Source organism: Pteropus alecto, unplaced genomic scaffold (genome assembly GCF_000325575.1).
Source record: "Pteropus alecto unplaced genomic scaffold, ASM32557v1 scaffold21, whole genome shotgun sequence".
Classification (NCBI taxonomy): domain Eukaryota; kingdom Metazoa; phylum Chordata; class Mammalia; order Chiroptera; family Pteropodidae; genus Pteropus; species Pteropus alecto.
Genome location: NW_006436282.1, coordinates 326,306 through 347,633, shown reverse-complemented (window position 1 = coordinate 347,633; position 21,328 = coordinate 326,306). Strand labels below are relative to the sequence as shown.

Genomic DNA, 21,328 nt, shown 5'->3' with positions numbered 1-21,328 from the left:
TCCCCTCTATCTCTTTTATATACATGTCTGAGAGCTAGTTCAAGGGCTTATTCAGGTTTAGAAAAAAAAAAAAAATCCAGATTGAATGTGTCAGCTCCAAGTCACCAGCTGCCTGCATCTGGGAAGGCCCTTTTCATAGGGTCTCTATGGGACAACATAAACTGTCCCTACTAAAAAAAGGATGAAAACCTAGAAAGAAGCAGGCATGTTTTAGTTACGGTAAATGTCTCATAGTGTACGAATACAGAGCACAACAGGCAGAAAAAAGGAGAAAAGATTAAAAATAAGTAGTACTTTTAGAGAGTCTATTAAAATGGATTTTTTTTCAAGCACTTTACCTTGAAATTGCCATGGACACTCTGACAGCCGACCGAAACCTGGTGAAGCCCTTTGGACGGTTGGTGATCACCTCCAGATCCGTGAAGGCTGGCTGCCCCCCCATGCGGGCAAGCAGAGCCAGGGTGGCATCTTCACATTCCTGGAAGCCACCCAGTAACAGCAGCAGGTATTTCTTCTGATATATGAGAGCTTTCCGAAAACTTTCTGCCCTCAGGTACTTACCATATATTCTCTATGTTTAAAGAAGGGAAGAACATTAAAACATTATTGAGTCATTCACATTGTTCTCTAGGGGAAGATAACCTAGATTTTATTTTTTAAAAAGGAGTAGTGGCAGTAGGATGGCAGGTACCCTATCGGCAAAGTTGAAAGTAAAGATAATTAAACTTAATCTTATACTTCTGCCTCCTTTTAGTCACTGGAATCTGAATACTGTTATAGTTAGGCTTTTTGTTTATTTTGGATTTGTGAGAGATGAAACAAGGCAAAAGAAGAGGACCGGCTTCATTCGGTATAAGTTTAGATGGAAGATGTTGCATACCTTTACAGTAGTATGATCAGAATCAGGGCTCAGATTTTGAAGTAAAGCTTCATTTCTTAGTTCAGCCTTCAATTTGTATACTTCGGCTTCTGCCCTCTTCAAAGATTTTTGGAGAGCTAGCTTCTCTCTGTCCCATACTTCTTTTTCAGAAGCAATGATGGCTTCAATGTTGGTGCCACCACTGAAGGAAAACCTAGAAAACTGTAAAGATCAGAGACTACTTAAATGATTTTTAAGAACAAGTCTCTAAAGAAAAATCTGATTCAAACACGTTAAAGGGATGCCTATGGAGGATATAGAAGTCTCAGCTTTCCAACCTTAGGGAAAGTTCAAAGCTAATCTCAACGGACATTAAAGAATATATACTAACTTTAACTACACGGTCCTTTGCTGAGAAAATTAATTTTGCAACCAAAAATCCTTGTGAAATCCTTGTGGTCCCAGAGAAGGTGTTTAAACCTAGCAGAGCTTTGATTTGAAAAAGTCTAGAGACTAAATAGACAGACTATCTCGGTCCAAATGTTGAGCCTGGGCCTGAAATAGTGCATTGGAGAAGTGAGGACAGAAGCGCCTGGCATGTACACTGGGGGAAAGGATCCCTACAGAAGCTGTGTGGGTGTGTTACTGTGTGTTGGACTGCACAGCTGTTTTACAGGTCTTCTCTATTTTTATATTATAAAAGCTAGCAATTTATTTTGTAGTTATTAAATAAAAAAAAATTTTAAATAAATCCCCAGAGTAGTTTATTAGACTAAAATATAAAATTTAATGGCATCTTTTTCAGTTACGAACACAATAACTGATAGATAACTTAAGAGAACAGTCAGAATTCAAATCTGAACATCTTTAACACATGTCTGCTGCTGTTTGATAGGTAGCAGAGTATCTGGCTTTTGATCTTTGACAGCTGACTTTATTTTTCTCATGTGCAATGCTGGATGTGGATTACAGATTGTGAAGGTATAAACACAGAATCTCGCACAGAGAAGGCTCCCAATAAATCATAGCTATTATTATTATTATTATTGTCATCCCTATAAAATTTTCCAATTATTCTAATAAGAATTGGACACTTAATATTTTTACATTATCAGGGTTAAAAATTTAAACCAGATAGCAAAAATTATAACTTTCTTTGCACTACTTCCAATATGTGGACATGAGAAAGACAGACGTACATAATCTCTGCCAGCTCCTGTCTGTCGATACCACCTGATCTGTTCTTCCAGCTTCGTAATCAGGTTTCTTAAATCATTCTTTTCTTCGGTCAATTGGCTGATATGTCCTGTCAGCTCAGCATTTTGTCTCAGTAGTCTTTCAGTCAATGAGCCACAAGACATACTTGGGGACACTGAGGTAGGCTAGAAAGATAAAATGGCATAAGGTCACATAAGCACGAATGTTTACAAATAATACATACTAAAACATGGACAGGCACTGAGAACAATAATTTTATGAAGAAATGATGCTTGTGTTGAGCCTCAAGTGATAAGCAGGAATTTATCAGGCAGGAAAGAAGACAGGGAAGGGTATATTAAGCAGAAGGAGCAGCATGTGTAAAGGCGCAGATGCTTGAGCAAGAATGTGTTGCTTTCAGGGAGCTACAGTTGCTTGGTAAGGCAGGAGTAAAGGTTATCATAATACAATAAGAGGTCAATCTAATATTCAATAATGATAATGAAAGTTAATTTCCCCTCAAGCTTTCACTATGTTCTACTGGGAGAAGGTAAACATTATTATTAATATTTAAAATAAATAAAAAGATAAAAGTAAAACTCTAGAAAATATGGTGCCAGTTTCAAATGATTCATATAGTTTCCAATAAATTTCTGCTTTGATACTTTACAAAGAGTTTTTAAAAAGTCTTACCTCTTTGCCTGCCTGGCCAGTTAATTTTTGCAGTTGTAAAATAATTCCATCAATATTTTCTTGAACCCAAATGAAATCTTCATCATCTGCTGTTTCAAACTGCAATCTTCAAAAAAAACCCCCCAAAAACCAAAGTCAAAAGAGATCTTCTCAATTAGCAGTGCTGACCAGCACAAACATAGATCAGGCAACACTCTGCTTCACCTATCACCCTTCTCTTACATTAAGTGATCTCTATCTGTAGGTCAAAGTGTTAAGATATTTGTTTTCAGGTATATGAGCTCTGTTAAAGAATATCACCTCCTGATGTAAACAAACATTAACTAAAATTTCAATCCCCCACCCTTGGCTGGCTATTAGTGAGGGACAGATACTGTTCAGCTTGTCTAAGAAAGCCCTTTCCAAAGGTCAGGCAGAAAGGTCTCACCTGCTGGAGGCTTTCTGGGCTAGATGCTGTAGTTTTGAAGCCACATGTTGAAGATTTTGTCTGATCATTTCTAATTGATGATTATGGCCAGTTCCTCCTCCATTCATTTCAATCAGTTTAGGATAGCTTGATTCCTTTGTCTCTCCTTCTATTTTCTGTTGAAGAACCCAATTTCTAGTTCGATCACTGGTTAAACTCCATGTGGTTGGCTGGAAATTTTGGGCAGAAAAAAATCCCAATAATTATAAATGAACAGCATATCACATTCTTTCTTAAGGGGACATAATTATAGTTAAGTCCTCGATGTCACTGATAGGTTCTGTGACTCTAAGCAAAATGACATATAATGAAACCAATTTTACCATAGGCTAATTGATGTAAATAAGAGTTAAGTTCCTACTGCATCTCATCAACCTCATAACAAAACAAAGTTGAATAAAACAATGTTATCTGAGGATCAGCTGTACTGTTTATACTCCAAATAAATGTCTATAGATTTCATTTTTAAATTTGTACATAGCTATTTAAATAATTTAATCCAATATCAAAAATTTAAAAAATACTCTAAAACAAAGCATGAATTTACCTCATTAAGATTCTGATACAGAATTCTTCTACTTTCTCGTTTTTCTTCTCGTTCTAGTTCTTGCTTCTGGAATTCCTGCATAATCCCTTGCAGTCGTTTTCCTTCAAGGTCTAACTTATAAACTTGTTGCCTTTTCTCTTCCAGCTGGCGTTGAAGATCTTCCACTTTGGACTGGAGCTCGTGCATTTTCCTCTGACCCTCAGTGTTAGCCTCTTGTTCTGTCTGCAATGTCTTCCTGTGAACCTGCCTATCCTTTTCCATTTGCTGTCTTGTTTGCAAAGAATCCAGTTTATATTTCTCGGTCTCACTTAACAATTCTACTATGCGACTGTGTTTCTCCTCTAACTGTTTCTGAAGCTCCTTAAGGAGGTCCTCGGAGGGTAAGGAGGGCCGAGGCTGCCCACCATCATCACTGCTCTGCTGCATCTGTGCATGCAATTCCCGCTCCCTATCCAGGGTGCTACTCATTTCCTGAATCCGAACTTTCTCGGATTCAAGAAGTACTTGAAGCTCTAAGTTTCGACCTCGTTCTTCTGATAACTGGGCATCATGTAGCACTCTTTCTGCTGAGATTTGTTCAGAAGTCGTTTTTGTTGTTCTAAAAGTTGATTTAGCTGAATATTCCTTTGTTTCTGACTCTCAAGTGAAAATTTCAGATCCTTATAGAAGAAAGTCGAATTTAAGAATTTGTTAATATTATTACAATACTTTGTAAGTATACAATTGTGTCTTTATTAATACTAAGTCGGTAGTATTTGGTAATGGAACCGATTATCTAGTTTATTAACTGAAATTTTCAGTGGTTAGAGCATAATTATTTGGACAGCCAGTTGATTTTCATCAAAGAGTATAAACAAAAGATAGCTAAGCTAAATAATACTTTCTCCCCAAACATTAACCATATCTGGCTAAGGAATATGAAGCAGGGTACATTTCTTCTAGGAATAATGATTAAAAATACTTCTGTTATAATGTGATATGAGTTACTGAAAAACTTTGTTTCCCAGTATCACATACTAAAAATAATTGGGCTTATGGGGATAGTGGGGTTAGGGACAAACTATTCAAAACCTATGCAAATTTGTAATGATAAAAAATAGTAATCAATACCTGAGGACATAACATGTCCTTGCCAGGTAGAGAGCTTACTACGCCTGGAGGCTACCACAGTGGCCATTAAAAACAAACGAACAAACAAACACCTGAAAAGTAATAGGGCAGAAATGCTGGCTACACAGCTGTGTGTTTTGTGTTTTTTTAGTATAGAGCTAAGGGGTCTGGGATGATGTGGATTGAAGACTCTGAGCCAGTGGCGCACTGCGTGTGGTACAACCCGCCTTGACTGCGAGCTGTGAGAGTCTGGGTGTGCCTCTCCGGGAGCGTACTCAGAGAGAAGGGACTCATTTAAGAGTTTTCTTAAAATACAGCAGCAGGGGCTTTTCCTGCCGGAAAAGTATCACTGTTCCCTTAACCTAGAAGAATCTGGGAACCAAAACTACCTCTGCATGATTGCTATATTTATCAAATTGTATATATACTAATTCACAGTCCCAAAACATGTGTTGTAGAACAGTCTGTATGGATCCTTGGATGTAGTAAAGCAAAAAAAACATCATTAGCATTTCTTGATAAAATAGTTTGGATGACACTATAACATTATTCAACACACAGCAAACAACTTATTGTACCTCGTAAAGACTCTAAGGTTGACATTTCAGAAAGTGAAAGGCCTCCAGACCCTCCCTTCGTTTTGGATTTTCTACAGATTTAAAGACAGACAATACCTCAAGTTCTTCTTTATCACGCTCTTCATTGCGACCCAGTTTGGCTTTCTCTTTCTCCAAAGCCCACTGGAGTTCTCTGGATTTTTTCTGTTCACTTGCCAATGTATCATTAAGCAAATGTACTTCATCTGTTTTATCTTTAACTTCCAACCTAAATCAGAGACAAAGGAACTTTCATAAAACAACTTCTACTATATAGTGACAGAGAAAGACTGAGTACAGCTTCTACTGAAAAAGTAGAGGCACACTGTAAACTAGCTAATAGGAAAATATAAACCATGCAAAAATTCATTTCAAAGTTACTGTTTTAGTAGTACAACTATTAGTTATTATTTACCATTGCAAACCAACTGTTACAAAATAACATTAATAAAATTTTCCTTTGTCTTCTACTGAACACGGGAATTACCACGTGTTTGTGTGTAAAAACAATGTTCAAAACAAAGACTACTTGTAAATGTGTCCGTAGCAAGCAGAATATCTCAGTATTTACACAAACAATTCTTTTTATAAGCATTTTGCATATCTTTAAAAACATTTTGCATGTATTAGCCAACTAAACCATGAATTCCATTGAGATCATAAATGTCATTTCAAATTATTAGGTGGTAAAATAAATGTCAAAATTATGTATTTTTATACAACAAGTCTCAAACAGAACTGAAGCCACAGTAGAGAGTAAGCCAATACTTAATTGAGTTTGTCAGCTGGAAAAATTTGGAGTTTTTCCTTTCCACTGTGGTTCTTCCTATAAATAAAGTTTCATGCTATTTAAACATCATGTATAGTGTTGTTTTTGTAAGATCTGCACAATGTCTGTGACAAAATCATCCCACTTTCTTCACTAACACAGGTTTGTAAGGAAGCTTGGCACACCTGAATGCCTCTAATTCCTTGAGGTGCTTATGCTGTGCCTTAAGTGTTGTTTCTAGTTCCAGTTTAGTTTGTGCAAGTTCACTCTTCAGTTCAGCAACCACCATTTTCTCAGAACTCAGTTGTTCCTGCAATTCTGTTGCTCTGTCTTTCGCACTGCTGAGCTCCACTTGCATCTCCAGCATTTGAGACTGCTTCTGCTGTATGTTATATTCCAAGAGTTCTAAATGGAAAATTTTTAATATTTAAAGTATGATTGAGCCATTCGCATTTGGTTTATAAATATTTTGTTGATAAGAACTGACTTGAAATTTAGATTATTACGAAGCAAATGTGAAAATATTATAGTCCCAAAAGTTAGAAATTCATATAAATACATTTTATACATATTTTCCTCACAGTGCTAATGATCAAGATTTCAGAACTATAAATATCTAAGTATGATAAAAGGTTAACAGAATACGTTAATGGATACAAGACTTGAAATAAAAAATACTTCAAGTGTTCACACAATAGAAACCTGTATTTGTTCATTTGGAATTCCTATAGCTCGCATTCTGATAGGCACACCAAGTCCTTCCAGGAGTTACCCACGTAACCATGGCTGCAACCGTCGGCACTGCTGGCTTTTGTTTGGCCCTCCTTCACAGAGAGTCCCTAGGAACTTACGAGTAAGAGAAGAGGGAAGCCCAAACCCCAATTTGGATCAAGTTTTTTTTTTCTTTAAAAACCAACCAAACTCTTGCTATAGGTTTGTTACAATGAAATCAAACTGAAATATTAACTCCCTAAGCATAATAAATTTTTAAAAAACTTGTAAAATATGCATTAGAATCCTATTTTTGTGAAAAATATAAACATATACATATGTACAATGACAGGTCTGGAGACATATTTACTTGTATATTAATAGTCATTATTTTAGGATTTAGAAGATTCTAGGTGTGATTTTTACTCTATTCTTTTGTTTCACTATTCCATCACAGATATATTTTTAACTTAAACAATTTTATCAAAGTTCATCACTTAATAGTACAATTCACATTACTGATGTTAAGAAGCAGAAATAATATTGGCTTTAGAAGATAATCATGTTAATTTAGGCTTTTAGAACTATGTCTTAGGGAGTAGAGGCTAAGGATTTACATATATAAATATATATCTATGTGATAATTAAGCTTTCAATGGGGTTTGATTTAACTTCAGTAAAATATACTAAGCAACTCTTTAAAAACAATCTTCAATTAATTCTATGTCTAAATATAAGGGATATATTTAATTTGTGATCTCATTATATCTGTTTTCTCTAAACTATTTTAAGACATTTAAAATCTTCAGCTTTCCAAAGACAAATGTAAGACTATGGTGTAATTTTCAAAATTTAAAAAAGACAGGAGTTTCTATCATTATATTAAACATAACTGAAGACAAAGACATGTGTCTACACTAAATATGATGAAAATTTTACATTTCGCTTTACTCTCTAATGATTTTCCCATGCAGCTCAATGTAAATGAACAGACACCCCTATTGAAAGTAGGGAAGATATAAGCAAGCACATCACAAAAGTGGAAATCTAGCCAGTCAATAATCAAATGACAAAAGGACTAAACTACTTCAGTAATTAAATATAAATTAAAACCACAAATAACAATCCACTGCACACTCATCAGATTGGCAATAGAGTTCTGACAATATCAACTGTTGGCAAAGATGTGAAGCAACAGAACTCTCATATACTGCTAGTAAGTGTACAAATTGATGTGACCACTTTGGAAACCAGTTTGGGATTATCTGATAAATTTGAAGATATGTATTCTATTAACCTAACAATTCTACTCCTGGGTATGTACCCAGAGCACTTACGCATGTATGCATCAGAAACACTGCACAATAATGTGCAGAAGAATGTCACAGAGAGGTGAAAAAAGCAAGACACAAACATATATAGAGTGAGAAAGTCCGAAAGCAGGAAAAACTTTAAACTTATAAGGTTTAGGAATTTATAAATAGATAGTAAAACAACAAAAAAAATCAGGATAATTGTTCCCTCTAGGTTAGTAGAGGAGTATGTGTGTGGGAAGGGGGCTTCTGGGGTACTTAATATAGGGATATTTCCACAGATACTCATTTAATAATTTGTTATACTGCCTATTTTTACTTTTTGCACTTTTTTTTTGTATTCATGTTACATAGTTCACAATAAAAAAAGAATTAAAAAAGGAATAGTTGCTTTCATTGTGAATTTTTTTTTCTTTTAGGTTATCCTCATAAAGAGTTCAAAGAAAGAAAGATAATGAACTTAATGGGCAAAACAACCTTGTCAAGGCAATGCTTATTCACTTTAAATTAAATATATCTGTTTCCATGTCAGAAAATTACAGTCTTTTTGATTAAAGTATTTTGTAAGAGTTACTGTCATTCTCTCTCCACACATAGCTAGCAAAGGTTGTCTTCAAACTCTACAGAAGATAAAACCAAGTCCTTTGGTATTTTAAAGCATGTCCTTACCAGCCTGTGTCACACACAGCATTTTTTCTTTGCAGTAACTGAGCAACAACCTCCTCACCTCCACAACCACCCCTTCTTCCCAATTTCAAGAACTGTTGCTTTTGTTTAAGATGGAGCAATAAGCTTAGATGGCACAGCAAGATTGCGTATTACCTATTTTATTTCTATTCTCAAAGCTAAATATGAGTTTGTACCTGGTTAGAGAACTCTAATGTAAATAAATATTTTTCAACTCAAAAAAAAAAATACTGAATTTTTGATCTGTGGTTGGAAACTGAAATATGCAAGGGGCTGACTGTCTTAAAGTATCCTCAGAGTTTCAACTGCTCGGGTGGTCACTGCCCCTAACTCCCATGTTGTTCGAGGGTCAACTGTGTTCGAGGTTATATGTGTTGGTGTGTGTATAAAATACATAACTATATATACACTCAGATATATATGTATATAAAAACATATATATATTTAAAACCAACTGGACAATCCTTTAATCCCTAGAGTAATTAATGTATATTATCTCTTTGATATGAGAATGAGAAAAAGTGTGACTAAGGAGAAATGTGTTTTAACTGAATAATAGGATGAAAGACAAAGTGAAATATTTTCACCTATTTGTACACCATATAAGCCTATCATACAGCATACCTTGGTTTGGTTGTTCATTCTCTTGTTCTCTTTTCAGCGTCATTTTTATACCATCCATTTGAGCACGCAGTGCTTGAATTTCAGATAACAAACTCCTTCTATCTGCTTTCTGAAGGAATTCCATAGCTGCTCGATATTCAATACCCTATAACAATGCAAAGTAAAAAATCAGGTGAAGAGAGCTGTAAAGACAATAAAATTAACAAGCAGGAAGTCTGAAGAATGAATGGAATACACATGCTAAAATTTTGAAAAGAAATTATTAATTTCCTCTTCCTGTTCATTAGTATTTACTTTCTGGTTATTAATCTTTATGTTTATTTTGAAATTCTTCAAACACACAAGAAAACATTAAGACTTATAAACACCCATGTACTTAACCTGAGAAACAGCACCTATACAACTAAAGCCCCCTGTGTACAACCTCCGGAACACATCCTCCTCTGTACCACCTGCTCAAGAAATAACCAAAGTCTAAGTCTGGTGTTAATTTCATACTTTCTGTATATTATGTTACATACATATCCTAAACAATATACAATACTGTTTTACGTTTTAAAACTTTATATAAATGGCATTATATTGTATTCATCTTGGTGTAATTTGTCTTTTTCACTTAACCTATTAGTGAACCAACTGTCTTGACACAGGCAGCACTACTTCACATTCATTTTCATTATTATATAGTATTTCATATCATAAATAAAAGAGTACATTCTGAGTATCTTTTTATTTAATTATTGAATAGTCTTTATCGTCTTCCATGAGAGCACGTATGTCATCTGCCCATTTATCCACTGGTTGTTTTAACCTCATTGGATACTTGGTCAGTAGCTTTCTTTACTTGTGATGTCTTTGTCTGGTTTTGTAATCAGCAATACCAGCCTTACAGAGTGGGTTGGGAAGTGATCCCTTCTCTTCTTTATTTGGATGATTTTGTTAAGGACTGACATTAATTCTTTAAACATTTGGTAGAAATCACCTGTGAAACCATCTGATTCTGGGCTTTTCTTTGTGAGAGGTTTTAGAATTACTAATTGAACTCTTTATTATATATCTATTCAGATTTTTAATTTTTTCTTGAGTTAGTTTTGGTAGTTTATATATTTTCAGGAATTTATCCATTTAATGCTACTATAAATAATTATTTTTAAAATTATATTTTATTTTTGTTGAGAAATCAGATTCTACATCTTTATCTTCTCTCCAGCAATATTATCAAACTTTTTTATTATAAAAATCTGTGTGCAGAGATTCTCTTTGGTATTCTATGTGAGTGAATAAGGGGTCTCCCCTTTCCCCAACCTTTATTTATTTTATTTACTTTTCTTGCTTTGCTAGCTAGACATTTAGGACAAAGTTAAACGCTTTGTTAAAAAATATTTTTAATATTGAACTATCAGATGTGATGACTGTTGTAGGTTTTTGCTAGACAAATCCTTTATTTAGGTCCGGAAATCCCTTTTTTAGTTTGTTATTTGTTTTAAGGTATTTTAAAGTATAAAATTCTTCATTCTAATTAATTAGCTTTATCTTTTCAGATGATCATCTTTTTTCCCTTTAATTTGTTGAAGTAATGAGTCACATGAGTTATTTTTAATAGTATGCTATTAAGTATTATGCTATATTTGCAACCCTGGATAAGTGTAGGTGACTGTGCCTTTAAAAATACGTACATTGGTGGATTTGGTATGTTAATATTTTGTTTAGGATTTTTGCATCTATTTTCAGGAACAACCTCGAGCCATATTTTTTATTTCTTGTATTATCTTTGTCTGATTTTGGGAACAGGGTTATACTAGCTTCCTCACAAAAAGATCGGGCATTCCTCCAATCAGCCAACAATGAAGAGCATATGTGTAAGATTGGAATTAGCTATTCCTTGAATGCTTAGTAGATTTCACCTATAAAACCATTTGGGCTTAGGGTAATTCTTATGGGTAGAGTTTTAAAAAATTGTTTTTAATTTCATATTTTGATGTAATTTCAGACTCACAGAAAAGCTCCAAAAATTGTGCAAGGAATCTCCATATATCCTTCATCCAAATTCCCCAAATGTTAACCACATTTACTTTACCATTCTGTGTGTGTGTGTGTATATATATATATATATATATATCTCTGTGTATATCTATACACAGACATGCACATATCATTATTTTTCTTTTCCAAAATGTGTGAGGATATGTTGCAGGCAGATGTTCCTCAACCTCTAAAACAACAGTGTATATTTCCTAAGAACAAGAACATTCTTTTACAAATCACAGTACAATTATCAAAGTGGAAATTAACCTACTATAATCTACTATACTGTATAAAGCTTATTTAAATTTTGCTAAATGTCCTTAATAGCAAAAGGGAACAAAAGTGATCTGTAAAAGTCTTTGTTTTTTGTGACTTTGAATTTTTGAACAGGCTAGTTATTTTGTAGTATGACCCCTCAATTTTTAAAACCCTTTTATTTTGAAATAATTTAAGATATGTACCCTTCAGCCAGTTTCCCTGATAAGATCTTACATAACTATAGTATATTATCAAAACCAGGAAACTGACATTGGTATAATACTATTTAAACTGCAGGACTTATTCAGATATCATTAATTTTTATGTGCACTCATTCATTTTCTTTGTGTACAGAAGTATGAAATTTTATCACATGCATAGGTTCATGTAAATACCTCTGCAATCAAGATACAGAACTGTTTCATCAACACAAAGAAACTCCTTTGCAGTCACATCCTCTCTTCAAACCTAACTCCTAAAAACCACTGTTCTGTCCTCTATCACTATAATTTCATCATTTCAGGAGTTTATATGATACAAGAAGTTGAGAGTATCAATAGTTTGTTCCTTTTTCATTGCTGAGTAGTATTTCATTGTATGGATCTACTATAATTTGTTCATCCATTCACCTGTCAAAGGACACTTGGGTTGTTTCCAGCTTTGGGCTACCACAAATAAAACTGCTAATGAATATTCATGTATAGGTTTTTATGGAGATGTAAGTTTTCGTTTCTGTCAGATTAAATACCTGTGAGTATGACTTATAAGTTGTATGGTAAGTGTATATTTAACTTTATGAGAAACTGCCAGATCAGTTTCCAGAGTGGCTCTCCCCATTTTATATCCCTAACAAGAATATATGAGAGATTCTCTGTCAGCAACTTGGCATTGTCACTAATTTTTATTTTGGCCATTCTGATAGATGTGTAATGGGATCAATTTGTTTTGGTCTAATATGTCCCTATGAGTAAATTTTGTCCCTATGCACAAAAGTGATATTGTGTCCTTCATATCAGGAAGTACATGATGTATGTCTTTTCCATTACTGGTGATATTAACTCTGATCACTTGGTTAAGGTGGTACTTGCAAGTTTCTCCACTGTAAACTTATTGCTTTTCTTTTTGTAATTAAAAAGGATTTTCTGATGATTTACTTTGAGACTATGTAAATATACTTTCCTGATCACACTGAGTTGACTATGACTATAGTGTTTAATAACGGGTGATTTACTAATTCTTTCATTTCTTCTACACACTAGTTGGCATTCTAACTGTAAAAAAGAATTTTTATTCATTTATTATATTTTTATGAACTCATGAATTCTTATTTACTCTTTGGTTTATAATCTGTCACACTCATTACTTAGTTTGATGTTGAAATTGTCCCAAATTTAGCCAGTGGGATCTCCTTCAAGCTGGCTTCTGTTACCTTTTGACATATCACTTTTATTCTTTGAACAATTCCTTTTTAGCAAAATGAGATATTCCAGATTTATCTTGTACTTTCTTTGCTCCAGCCCTGGGATCAGCCATTTCTCCTAAGAGTCCAAATTCCTTTAATGGAGAATATACTTAAAGATCAAGATCTGGGCTCCAAGTGTTATGAACTACTGATTTGATTCTTTTACTACTTATAGGTCTTTTCAGGTTTTTTATTTCTTCCCGAATGAGTTTTGATAGAAAACATTCTTCTAGAAAATCTGTCCATTTCTCCTAAGGTTTTGAATTGACATAAAGTTATTCATAATATTCTATTATTTTTATATCTCAACTATATCTTTAGTTATGATCCTATTTTCATTCCTAAATTTTTTTCGTATGTTAGAAAATAAATTACCATGTTCATTAACCAATTCTCCAGAAAAATTTTTATTAGCCTTTCAAAACACCAACTTTTAACATTTTTATCCTCTCTATTGTACTAGTGCATGCATTTCACCGACTTCTTTTTTCTTTATTACAGTTGAGCCTCATTATTTGTTGACTGTGTATTTACAAATTTGCCTATTCACTAAAATATATTTGTGACCCCAAAATCAGTATTTGCGGTGCTTTTACAGTCATTTGAAAACACTCAGAGTGGCAAAAATTTTAAATGGCCAGATGCACATGTTCCTAGCTAAAGACAAACAAGGTGACACCATGCCTCTTCTTTCATCCCTTATACTATAAACAATGTCCTTTTTGCCATCCATTTAGAAATGTGTTTTTTGTACATTTGTGCTATTTTTACTAGAGATTTTGCAGTTTAAAAGGGTCCCCAAGCATAGTGATGAAGTATTATCCAATGTTCCTAAATACTAGAAAGCTGTATTTTACGAAGAAAACACGTGTTTCTTGTTTAGGCCTGAGTTATAATGTGGTTGGTCATGAGTTCAGTGTTAAGGAATCAACAATATATAGTAAACAAGATACATTTAAACAGAAATGCACAAAAAACAAGGTTATATATTGACTGGTTGGCAAAAATGTCATGAGCAGAAGCTCACAGGAACCTACTCCCATATGTCCCCTAGTAGCAATGGCTCAACATTCATGGCAACTTTACAGAATCTAACTACTGCAAATAATGAGAACTGACTGTTGCTTGTTTTCTAACTTCCTTAGGTGGATGACCAGCTCACTAATTTCAGTCTTATTTATTTCCTAACATAAGATAAAAATACTTAAGGTAGTAATTTTTCTTCTAAATATTCTTAGTGGCTCCTGTTAAAATTTTAACCTTCACAATGAGATACTATCTCATACCTATTAAAACAGCTATAATCAACAGGACAAGTAATAACAAATGCTGGAGAGGATGTGGAGAAAAAGGAATCCTTATACACTGCTGGTAGGACTGCAAATTGGTACAGCCACTATGGAAAACACTATGGAGGTTCCTCAAAAACCTAAGAAATTGATCTACCATATGATCCCTCTGCTAGGTATTTACCCCAAAGACTTGAAAACATAAGTGAAATGTCCTACAATAGATGACTGGCTAAAGAAGCTGTTGTATATATATACAATGGAATATTTCTCAGCCATAAAAAGAGATGAAATACTGCCATTTGCAACAACCTGGATGGACTTCGAGATAATCATGCTAAGTGAAATAAGCCAGACAGAAAAGGTTGAAAATCAGATGATATCACTTATATGTGGGATATAAACCTAAAAGCAACAAATGAGCAGGACAATCAAACAGAGACTCATGGACATGGACTACAGACTAGTGGTTACTAGTGGAGTGGGAGAGGAGTGGGGAAGTAGACAGGGTAAAGGGGGCAAATATACGGCGGGGCGGGGGTAGGGGGAGGATAAAGTGGGTAAAGGGAATCAAATATATGGTAGCTGAACTTTGGGTGGAAAACACACAATAGAATATACTAATAGATACTATTAGATACTAATAGAATAGATGTCAAAGGATAATGTACGCCTGAAAATTATATAATTGTATTAACCAACGTTACCCCAATAAACTTAATTAAAGAAAAAAATTTTAACCTTCAGACTTATTCTAAAACTAATCATTAACTCATTTTATTACTATTAAAAAGCATTCATTCTTTTAATGTTTTACTTAAAAGTTTCACTTTGATACCTGTTCTTGTATTCTCTGTTCCAAACAGTTGAATAATCCAACTGCATCACTAGCACCCAGAGCTGTCAGCTCAGTCTGAAATATGGCGAGTAAAACACTGCGCTCCTTTAAGAAAACTTGCTGAAGGGCAAGCAGAAGTTCACCTCGCCAGTCTGAGAAGCTCTCATGAGATTGAGAACTATCATAAACCTAGCAGAGTATGAAAAACAAAAGTTAGTTTCCAAATAAGCATGTTTAAAAAACATTCTAAAAATCATATTGAGCTACTAACCAAAATAAATATTAGAAGCCTAAGAGCATGTGAATTTATTTTCAAGTGTATGACTTGAGGCATTTAAACCATATATAGTAATTCACATGAAAATACATCATGAAATTCAAGATATTAATTTGCAAAGTGCCTTACTATTGATTAAAATAATATCAAACTATTTAGATGCGTAATATTCTTTGAGTACCTCGGCTTCTCTTTGCACTTGCATTTTGGTAATTAAATCCTTAAGAGATGAGATTGTACTGAGGTAAGCTCTTCTCTCTTCTAGCCAAGATTCTGAAACTTGTTGAACAGAATGGTCCTCTCTGTCATTATAGGGAGATTCAGTGAGAGAGAGCACCTGCATGCCTTCGTTATGGACAGCTCTCAGTAATCCCTGGAAACCAAAACCACAAAGCCAGAATTATGACAACGTCTTCAAAGAATGCCAGTCAGACATACAAGGAGAAATACATTTTAAATACATTTTAAGCAAGACAGCTTTACCTTGTTAGACTGTTTTAGAAAAGCCACTGCAGACAAGAAGTACCAGCCCACCATTACTCGATACCCTCTTTTTCCCTGTGGAGGGGTAAGCCAATTCCAGAAGATGGCCTGTGACTTTGTTCCTTCTATTTATCTAATGCTCTCTCTTGGATTTAATGAATAGCCATGAATTTGACCAAAAAATTATGCAGGAGATAATTTCTAGTCCTTGAGACTACTTTAATAATTTTGACAAATAAAAATATAAGTAATAACAATTTTAAAAAATCTTTATGCAAATAATTATTAAATACATTATACTTTAATATCTGCAAAATACAAAAATAAAACTTAATAATCCCCAAGGTTCCTGCTAGCTCTGCAATGCTCTCTTCAGAGAGAGTCTTACTATATAACTTCTAATAAACTACTATGTCTAATATAGAAACCACACTGGCTGTTTTACTAAAAGATATGTCCTTTAGTACCTTTATTTTCTTTGGAAATGAATCTGTTGAATTTTCACCTTCTTCTCCTCGGCCTTCTGATGGTAAGTCAAATCCCTGACTTTGTGTAAGATAAATTCCCTGACCCCAGTCTGATCCAGAATCTAAAATAAAGAAAACCATTGACTATTAAAAAGAAACGAACACTTTCTAAGCAGGTGTACCATAAAAATTCCAGAAATTTATATAACTTACCACTGGAACATATTTCTCTAGTTTGGTAAGCATCAGAATGTGCTAATTCAGGAACAGAGGATCCCTAATTAGAGAAAACAAACAGAAAACATAACTTTTTTTGGGTTAATAAAAATAGGGTCCAATGAATAACTTTGGTCTTTGTAATGCTATTAAGTAACTCAATTAAGTCTGTCACAGCTTTCACAATAAATGAAACTATTTATGGCTTACAAGTCTTTAATTTTTTCTCTATGGATATTACCATAAGAAGAAGAAACAGTCATGTATTATGGAATGAAAATATCATGTTCTACATCTGCACAGGAACTTTGGGGGTAGTTATTATCTGACTCTACACAATGAAAGACTTAAAACTGTAATTTTATCATAAGGAAGCGATTGTCCCAAATTTCTTTTTCTCTTAAAAACATAGAATTTTGAAAAAAATCACAGGATGTTGAAAAACACTTATTAGGAAAACCAAATACCTCTTTAGATCTCAGACACTGTAACACTGCCTTCAAGGTACCACATTCCTCTGTCAGTAACTGAATAGCAACGCAGTGTTCTCTTTTCAAGGTTTCAGTTTCTGAAATATGTCTGGATTCCATATCCAAAATTTCAGCAGCATGTAGCTCCTGCATCTGCTCAATTTTTTCAGTAAACTGATTGATTATTTCAGTGACTTCTTCTGATGAACATTCACTCTGTAAGTTGATTTGGATTCCTGCATTTCTAACACGAATTTGTGGAGTCTGATTGCTGCTATTGACTTTGAGAGTCCCATCTGTCTGGGATGCGGAACTTTTATCCATTTTAATAGGAAGTGGCTCTAATATGCAGACCCTTCTGTTTTCTTGCACCTCAGTCTTATCTTCTTTTTCTAAGTAGGATAATTTTTCTTCTGCCTCTGTGAGTTGATTTCTAACTTTGCTTAGATCTTTCTGGAGAAATGCCACAGTTGTTTCTTTCACCTGAAACATAAGGAATAGAACAGTAGAACATTTAATTTAAAATACTGAATGTAGAATTTAGAGTAGAGAGTATAATTCATGCTAATATATTTATTTTCCTCAAAATAATAGAAAAAAAAATACTTCAGAAGCATTCATTGTTTCCATATATATATTCGTATATATGTATGGTCACTATAGAAGTTAAATTATTTTATCTGCCTCTACTTTTGGTTCTCATGGGTTCTCATAGTTCTTAACATCTGTTTTCCTCTTCCTTCGTTAATAGACTAGAGATTAAAAGCATCTTCCTAAGAAAGATTCCAAGTCAAAACAAGCAAGAAGATGCTAGTAAAGAAATTTATAACTTTTCATCAAATTCACAAAGGTTTTTACTTTTTTTCTAGCTTTAAGCTATGGATCTGGGTTTGTTTTTATAAAAGAGAATATACTTTGAAATAAAATATAGGTAGAAATAAGTGCATTAGCAGCTATGTTACTTATTTTACCAAAAGTTCTTCTTGGAGTTTTTCTGCCTTTTCTTTATAACTGGCAAGTTCTTCTTTGGTAGCTGCTGATTCAGCTTGAAGAGCCTCAAGCTGACTAAAAAATCCGCTTTCTTCCTGGGTATGAATTAGCTCAGTAGTTGTCTAAATAACAGTGGAAAAACATAAAAAACACATCATTTTTTTTTTTTTGAAGGAATAAGCATTTTTTTAAATTTAAAATGTGTTAATAGAAAATGCTAACTTCTTATCGGGACATACTACAGACTATATATTACATAAAATTTTCTGACAAACTTCCTATAATATTTTTATTAATTTACACTGAGAGAATATAGCACCTTTCATCCAAAGAATTGAAGGTGCTTAACAAACATTAGCATTTAAAAAACAATTACATTTAAAAATCTGGATTCTTGCTGTTAAATCTCTTTAACTCCAGATACACAATTGTCGGGAGGCTGAAGGAAAGTAATTCTATTTCTCACAATGAAAGGCTTAGGAAGGGTTTAGATTTGCTTTCATAATACAGGCATCTTCCACTTAAAAAAATATAGCCAAGTTGAAGGAATGTATATATTCTAATGAAGCTTTTTTCATGAATGACTGACTGCCTATAAAATAAAAGGGGTTTAAATGATCCATGTTCTTTCAACAAATAGGGAAACTTTCAGAGCCATCATTTTATATTCTTGAGACAGTAAGAAAAGAATGATTTTCTAGGAATCAAAGGTAAATCATGTCATTAGTATACATCCTAAAGATTTATAATTATTAATAAAAATATTTGTTACCATTCAGAAAACTTTCCATTTATGCCACTTTCCTCAAAAGATACCAGGTGTCACTAAAACATTTCTTAGAAGTTTTATATATATGAAAAGTAGCACTATTTTAATATTACTTATAGTAATTTTAGTTCCAGTAAGCTAGGAGAAAAAAGCCTAGTAAATGGCAAGAATTATTGTCCTTTGCAAAATAAATGATCTATTTATAGAATTCTGATATATCAGTTAATCTGGTGCTCAGATAAGACTGTGCATCTACAATTCAAAATCATAAATATGTAAAGTGAGAATGTGAAAAGGTCCTTTCATATCAGTCCTACTGCTAAGAAATAACTGCAATTTCAGATCTTTATATAGGTAGACTTACAAAGGCTAAATGCAATTTTTTCCTAGGAAAGGATGAAATTCATATTTAGGTATAAAATCTGCAAAAACTAATGACATCGCTTACATGTTAATTCAGTATAACACTAATATATTTTTATATTTTCCATTATCTAAAGAGATGATCATATAAATACATTTTAGAGGGAAAAGGATAAAACCTACACAAGTTCCAGAGGGCATTTGCTAAACTTAACATTTCTAAGTTTCTTCTGACTGCTATATTTAATACCTATGCTAGTGAAATAATGTGATTTGAAGACCACAAAATATAGTTTGTATCCATTATTCTAGTGATTATATGACTGTAATAGAATAGTAATATTTTTATAAAAACTCTTTATTTACGATTGCTAGGTGTATAAGAACACCTTCTCTAATTTAGTAAATTAGCAAAGAGCTTAAGGAACAAAGGAAGTTTCTTAGGCTATTTAAGTGAAAAAAAAAATCAAATTCAAACTAACCTTGGGAACTTCAAAATCTCCTTGAGGGCTTCTTTTTCTTTCTTTGCCACCCTGTTTTTTCTCACTGTCCTCCAGTAACTTCTGTAGTTCTAGTAGCTTCTTTTCTTTTTCGACAGCATTTTTTTCTGCGATTTCTACTTGTTCTTTTTCTAAAATCAAATTGGTCTGCATTTCAACCACCTGGCTTTCTAATTCTGATATTCTCAAAATTAATGCTGATACATCTGACTCCATCTTGTTTTCTGTTAGTTGATTTAAATTCTGTGTATTTGTTCTTTCAGGCTCTGATGAACTTGCTTGTCTACCTTGACAGAGTTTTGTATATTCTTTAACTGCTTCAAGTTGGACCTGACTCACAAGAGCAGCAGCAACTTTTTCCTCAAGTATATTCTGTAGGTTTACAATCTTATTTTTAAACATTTCTGTTTCTGCCTGGGCCAGCTCTTGAATGTCATTTATTTGTTTATAACACTGGGTAAGTTCTAAGTTCTTTGCACTCACAGTGCTCTCAAGCTGTAGCACCTTTGTTTCCAAACTATTTATGGAAACTCTGTTGTTTTCTTCAAAAGATTTGAGGTAAGTCAGATTTTCTAGGGGTTTAAGAGCATCCTCAGTATGTACCGCTTCTAGTTCAGGTTTATTTTTGCTAAGATCATCTACAGCCATGTTAACATTTTTCTCTGGTACGCTTTGGATTTTTTCCACATTTTCCCGTTCTCTCTTTAAGCTGAATAATTCTTGTGTTAGCTGGTTCATTTTAAAATTGGTTTCTCTAAGTATATTTTTCGTAAAGGCCATTTCTTCATTAGTAGTTTCTACCTGTTGCTCCAAAGCCAGTTTTTCCGCTATTACCACATCCAATTGATGTTTTAAACTATCTGCTTCTTCTGGGAGAGAATTAGCATCCACTGATGTCTTCTGTTCAATATTTGCCAATTCATGTTGAAGTTTTTCAATCACTTCATTGAGCTGCTCGATTTCTTCTTCTCTACTTTTCTTCACATGTTCTTGATCACTCATCAAACATTCTATTTGGGTTTCAAGATTCCTTATCAGTTCATTTTTTTCTTCAATAACCTATTAGTTAATGAAGAAAAGAGTAACATATATAATAAATATGTATTTATGTTTTGAGATTTTTATTTTATTTTAGGGTAGGATCTTCAAGTGTTTCACACAAAATAATATATTTCTTGGACATACTAAGTTAATTTTAATATATTAAATATATAACTGTCTCCCATTATATCAAACAAGAACCTAATTTAGAACTTCATTCAAAAAATTTTGTTAAATATAAAGTGATTTACACTTTTAGTAGATGATTTCCCACAAGTAAAATAGTCAATATCAATACATTCTAATTG

General features: G+C 33.4%; 1 protein-coding gene across 1 annotated transcript in view; it reads right to left on the bottom strand.

The window, feature by feature from the left end:
• AKAP9 (A-kinase anchoring protein 9) overlaps positions 1-21,328 on the bottom strand; it is a 146,044-nt gene that overhangs the window by 5,407 nt on the left and 119,309 nt on the right. The window contains 17 exon segments of the mRNA XM_006911885.3: positions 339-571; positions 881-1,081; positions 2,059-2,241; positions 2,750-2,855; positions 3,177-3,385; positions 3,763-4,325; positions 4,328-4,421; positions 5,547-5,697; positions 6,423-6,642; positions 9,573-9,717; positions 15,445-15,633; positions 15,903-16,094; positions 16,672-16,793; positions 16,885-16,948; positions 17,355-17,840; positions 18,329-18,469; positions 19,962-21,038. Of these exon segments, the coding sequence (XP_006911947.1) occupies positions 339-571; positions 881-1,081; positions 2,059-2,241; positions 2,750-2,855; positions 3,177-3,385; positions 3,763-4,325; positions 4,328-4,421; positions 5,547-5,697; positions 6,423-6,642; positions 9,573-9,717; positions 15,445-15,633; positions 15,903-16,094; positions 16,672-16,793; positions 16,885-16,948; positions 17,355-17,840; positions 18,329-18,469; positions 19,962-21,038 (4,376 nt within the window).